Source organism: Budorcas taxicolor, chromosome 7 (genome assembly GCF_023091745.1).
Source record: "Budorcas taxicolor isolate Tak-1 chromosome 7, Takin1.1, whole genome shotgun sequence".
Classification (NCBI taxonomy): domain Eukaryota; kingdom Metazoa; phylum Chordata; class Mammalia; order Artiodactyla; family Bovidae; genus Budorcas; species Budorcas taxicolor.
The window spans coordinates 14,195,318-14,201,119 of NC_068916.1; the positions used below are offsets into that span (position 1 = coordinate 14,195,318).

Sequence of the window (5,802 nt, forward strand, 5' to 3'; positions counted from 1 at the left end):
GAGTTAGAAAAGAAGGCACATCTTAATGGATGGCTGAGACACATTTTAGTATTTCATGTTATTTATGCTCCAACCGGAGACAGAAGAGGCTTTGATCTCTCTGCCATATAATCCATGAAAGGTCAGTAAACTGAGGGGATTTTATTAATACACATGCTATCCCAATACTGATTGAAATTCTTTACATTAATACAAATGACCAAGTATTGATTAGGTTCCAAATTTCCCTTAGGTGCTACATGTGTTCTGGAAGTGGGTATTAGACTCTTTTATTTCCAAGAAGGAACAGAAGCACAGAGAGTTTGGGAGATTTGCACACACTCCTCTGATAGGAAGTAAAAGACCCAGGACTCAATAATTAATATGCTTATTTCTTCTGCACCAGTTCTCTGTCACCTCCATACAGCTAAGAAATATTTCTTTTCAAACCTATTTTGGCCCCTGAGGTAAAATGAAGGTAGAAGAATTGATTCATCCTTTTTGGTTCAGGGACTTCTCTGTGAATTATGGGACAGACGCAGCAGTTTACAGAGGCCATAATGGCCCTAACATGAAGGATTATAGGGTTTTCAATGACTCGTCATGCACTTTGCCTTCCAGTTTTGAATGTAAAGTTGAGAAGATTTCCTATACAAGATGAAAATATCAAATGCAGCTATTAATAAATTATCACAAGACAGACTTCAAGGATATTTTCAAAAGATAGGTTAATAAAAGAGAATGCAGTTGGCAGAAAACGATTTTTGCTTTGAAAAAAATGTATGCAATTAATATTAGTAAAACTGATTATGCACCAACTGTTAAAACTGGGAAGACTGTCACTCACATATGATATACAAAGAAGTATGATACAGAATGAAGTATAGAATTTTCATAGGACTGTTGTAAGCAGAAACTGATATAAATAAAAATATGTTAAATATAAATTAAATGTTTATTTAATATATCAATAAAATGTATTAAATCATATATTATATTTAAATATAAGATAAATTAAAGCTATATGGGAAATTTGTTAAGTTTATAATAATGTATATAGTATAAGTTTATGAACTGAAGAAAATGGCTTTTTGTGTGTGTCAGGAAAATGTTTGAAGTATTGTTTGTAGTTCACAAAGAGACTTAACCAAAACATTGTGGTAAGCAAGTTTATTTCAGGGGCAATATGGGTAGTATTCTGTTTAGAGAAGATTTTACAAAAGCTGGTTATAGATACATAAATGAATATTGACATTATGAAAGCATTTCCAAGGAAACATATCCATCAAGTTCATGCTATTGGTTGCTTTTGGGGACATGTATGCTGAGGAGTGGGATGGAGCTGAGATGCCAAGAAAAGTTAAATTTTATCTTTAATGTTTCAAATCTCTATGAAATATGAGATTTGAAGCAAATATTATTAAATGTATATACTTTAAAATAGGTAGGGATTATTGATGATAGCATTAACTGGTAATATTAATGAAGCTTTTACTAATGGTTGGGCCATGCTCTTTGGCAGTATTTATCAAGCCCAGCTTCACATTAAAGTGACCAATAAACTCACTTGTAGATCCTGAAATTGGTTCTAGGCTAAGGCTGGGGTAACCGAGTATTTTTTAAAAGACACATGTAAATTTGGAGAAGGAAATGGCAACCCACTCCAGTATCCTTGCCGAGAGAATCCCATGGACAGACAAGTCTGACGGGCTATAGTCCATGGGGTCTCAAAGGGTCAGAGCCAACTTCGTGACTGAACAGCAATAAAAACAGCAACATGTAAATTATCAGCCAACTGGAACTGAAAACGACTTGTTTAAGCAATATGAATGATTTTTAAGACTTTCTTTTAATAATCCTATTAGTGGTTGGTTTAGTTGCTAAGTTGTGTCCAACTCTTGCAACCACATGGACTAAAGCCTACAAGGCTCCTCTGTCCATGGGATTCTCCAGGCTAGAATACTGCAGTGGGTAGCTTTTCCCTTCTCCAGTGGATCTTCCCCACCCAGAAATCGAACCAGGGTCTCGTGCATTACAGGCAGATTTTCTACCAACTGAGCTATGAGTCTGAGTGACCAGAGATAGTATAATAATCCTGTTAGGCAGATCCAATTATTATCATAATTTTAGAGATCAGGAAATGGCCCAGAGGTGTTTACATTATACTAATTAGAATTTTTTTTCAGTTAAATCAGAATGTGACTTGCTAAAATAATGAAGCTGAGTTACTTTCAGACAGCAGAAGTAAGAGAATTGTGATCCCTTTACCAGGAAGAGTTGACATGAAAATCTGTTAACTTGGCCTAAGAAGACTGGGTCCTGACCTGGCTGTGGGACCTTCCCTGGGGCTGAAGTCCTCTTCTGTAAATATGCAGATTTATGATCAGGAGAACCAGACCATCAGGTATACGAAAAGGCACGCAACATCAGTTAATATTGGAAATGCAAGTCTAAAGCTAAATAAAAGTTCACCTCACATCTCTTTGGACGACTTTTTAAAGAAAAAACTTCAAAGAAAACAAATGTTGGTGGGAATGTAGAAGTGGGGGAACACTTGCCCCTGATCAGTGAGAATGAATATTGGTACAGTCATTACAGAAAATAGAATGGAGGTTCCTTAAAAATTAAAAACTGAAACTAATTGAAATAGATCTACCATAGGCTCCAGCAACCCCACTTCAAGGTAGATGCCAAAAAAATAAAATTGGAACCTCAAACAGATAAATGCATTTCTTGTCAATGTGCTGTTATTTGAAACAGCGAAGATATATAGTCTATTGACCGATGAATAGGTTAAAAAAAACAGCTAATTTTTCTGGGTATGTTCTTGAAATCTGCTAACAGAGATCTGCTTAACTGTTACTACACACACGAATAGAAACTCTATTTCTATTTGAGGTGACAGGTGTGTTAATTAACTTAACTGTGGTAATCATTCCCAAGGTCCCTGTGTATTAAATCAGCACTTTGTATATCTTTAAAAAACCTTCATGTTGCACAACTCAAATATATGCAATTTTGTCAATCACTTCAGTAAACTGAAAAAAATAAAATACAATGAAGTTGTATTATCCTGCCAGCACAAAATAATGTCCAAAAATATTACCTGGTTTCTCATATCAGACATTTAACTGAGACAGTAGTGAAACAAATAATCCTATATATAATGTAAAAATTTTAAGAAGGATTCTTTTTTTTTTTTACTTTACAATACTGTATTGGTTTTGCCATACTTAAATGTTGTTGCTGTTTAAAAATTGAAAGTGCTCTGTACACTAACACCATATTTGTAGTCACCAATGCTGTATGATCATGAGTGCTTAGTTAAACTATACTGATCAAAATGAAGCCCACCAAAGTCAAAAATGGGGCTTCCCAGGTGGCACTAGTGGCAAAAGAACCCGCCTGCCAACGCAGGAAACATAAGAGACGTGGGTTCAATCCCTGGGTCAGGAAGATTGCCTGGAGGACTGCATGGCAACTCGCTCCAGTATTCTTGCCTGGAGAATCCTATGGACAGAGAAGCCTGGCGGGCTGCAGTCCATAGGGTCACAGAGTCGGGCACAACAGAAGTGACTTAGCAAAGTCAAAGATATAAAGTCTATACTGAATGACTTTAAAAAAACAATTGGCTAAGACTCTCCAATTTTAATACAGGGCACACTGGTTTGATCTTTACTCCAGGAACTAGATCCCACATACCCCAACTAAAGCTTACTTATCTGCAAGGGAGATGAAAGATCCTGCGTGCCCACAATGAAGACTTGGCATGTATAAGTAAATAAATAAATATAAATTTTAAAAGAAGATAACCCTGATTTTTGAATAGTCAATTATTTCATGAAGTAAGAAAGACAGAAGGAACAAAGGATGATCTAAAACTCTGAATGTAATATAAAAGCGTGTTCTGGTTAGAAGCATTCATTTTTAATTTAGGATCCAGGTGATACTGTCCTGCATTACATAGAGATTTGTAAATATTCTAAATGAAGGAACTATCTAGAATTGTATCCGACTCTTTGCGACCCCATGGACTGTAGCCTGCCAGGCTCCTCCATCCGTGGGATTCTCCAGGCAAGAATACTGGAGTGGGTTGCCATTTCCCTCTCCAGGAGATCTTCCCAATCCAGGGGTCAAACCCGGGTCTCCCGCATTGCAGGCAGACGCTTCACCATCTGAGCCACCAGGGAAGCTCATGAATAAAATAAGATATATGTCCTAATTTCTTTACATTGAATTATGTATTTTCTTAGAGGGAGAAGGAAATTTCTGATTCTGTATTATTTCTAAAGAAATAGGCTGTATTTTACTGAGATCATGGATGTAATACCTCTAACATTCTTGTTCCCTATCACTTTTATGTGGAGTTTTATAAAGTAAGAGTGTATAGACACAGGTGAATAACACAGAAACCAGTGAGGGAACAATTCTAAACAGAATTTATCACACTGAGAGATATTGCTTAAGGGAATGGGGCGTATAATCTTAGAAATGAATTGCTTGAATCCAAAATATGGACATAGTCTCAATGCCTGTTTACTTATTTTCTTTGTTTCCAGACCTGTTTTCTTTTTCCAGAGGTGTCCAAGATACACAGAACTGGAAATCTAACAAGTGTCTCAGAATTCTTCCTCCTGGGCCTCTCAGATGATGCAGAACTGCAGCCTTTGCTCTGTGTCCTCTTCCTGTCCATGTACCTGGTCACTGTGTTGGGGAACCTGCTCATCATATTAGCCGTCACCTCTGACCCCCACCTCCACACCCCCATGTACTTCTTCCTCTCCAACATGTCCTTGGTTGACATCGGTTTCATCTCCACCACAGTTCGCAAGGTGATTGTGGACATCCAATCTCACAGCAGAGTCATCTCCTATTCAGGTTGCCTGACTCAGATGTCTATTTTCATCCTTTTTGCATGTATGGATTGTATGCTTCTTACTGTGATGGCCTATGACAGGTTTGTGGCCATCTGTCACCCACTGCACTACATGGTCATCATGAACCCATGCCTGTGTTGCTCCTTAGTTTTGGTGTCCTTTTGTGTTAGCCTTTTGGACTCCCAGGTGCACAATGTGATTGTGTTACAACTTACCTGTTTCAAGGATGTAGAAATTTCTAGTTTCTTCTGTGACCCTTCTCAACTGCTCAACCTTGCTTGTTCTGACACTTTCACCAATAACATAGTCAGCTATACTATCGGTGCCTTGACTGGTTTTCTCTCTATCTCAGGAATCATTTTCTCTTACTATAAAATTCTTGTCTCCATTCTGAGAGTCCCCTCATCAGGTGGGATGTACAAAGCCTTTGCCACCTGTGGTTCTCACCTGGCAGTTGTTTGCTTATTTTATGGAACAGGTCTTGGTGTGTACCTCAGCTCAGCCATCTCACAATCTCCCAGGAAGGATGCAGCAGTCTCGGTGGTGTACACTGTGGTCACCCCCATGCTGAACCCCTTCATCTACAGCCTGAGGAACAAAGACATCCAAAGGGCCCTGTGGAGGTTCCTGGTAGCACAAACTCAACTTAGGACCTCGCAACCCATTTGCGTGTATACTAAAAAACGTAGCAAAACTAAGTCTGGAGATCTAAAAATTCCCCCTCTCTCATGACACCATTTTTATAGCTCTTATTGCCTTCATGCCTCTCCTTGCTTTCGACCTGAATATTACTTCTCTGTAGCTTATTCCCCTGCCAATGCAGGAGACACAAGAGACACAGGTTCAATCCATGAGTCCAGAAGATCCCTGGAGGAGGAAATGGCAACCCACTCCAGTATTCTTGCCTGGGAAATCCCATGGACAGAGGATCCTCATGGCCTACAGT

General features: G+C 38.4%; 1 protein-coding gene across 1 annotated transcript; it reads left to right on the forward strand.

Annotated features, from left to right (window-relative positions):
- The first annotated feature begins 4,545 nt into the window (after positions 1-4,545).
- LOC128050511 (putative gustatory receptor clone PTE01) lies at positions 4,546-5,588 on the forward strand. The gene has a single exon (XM_052642766.1). It carries the CDS (start codon positions 4,671-4,673, stop codon positions 5,586-5,588), a length of 918 nt encoding a protein of 305 aa, XP_052498726.1. The 5' UTR covers positions 4,546-4,670.
- Positions 5,589-5,802: the final 214 nt, after the last annotated feature.

Excerpts from the sequence above, each read along its gene's own strand:
- LOC128050511 (XM_052642766.1), top strand. The coding sequence starts at position 4,671 with ATGTACCTGGTCACTGTGTTGGGGAACCTGCTCATCATATTAGCCGTC.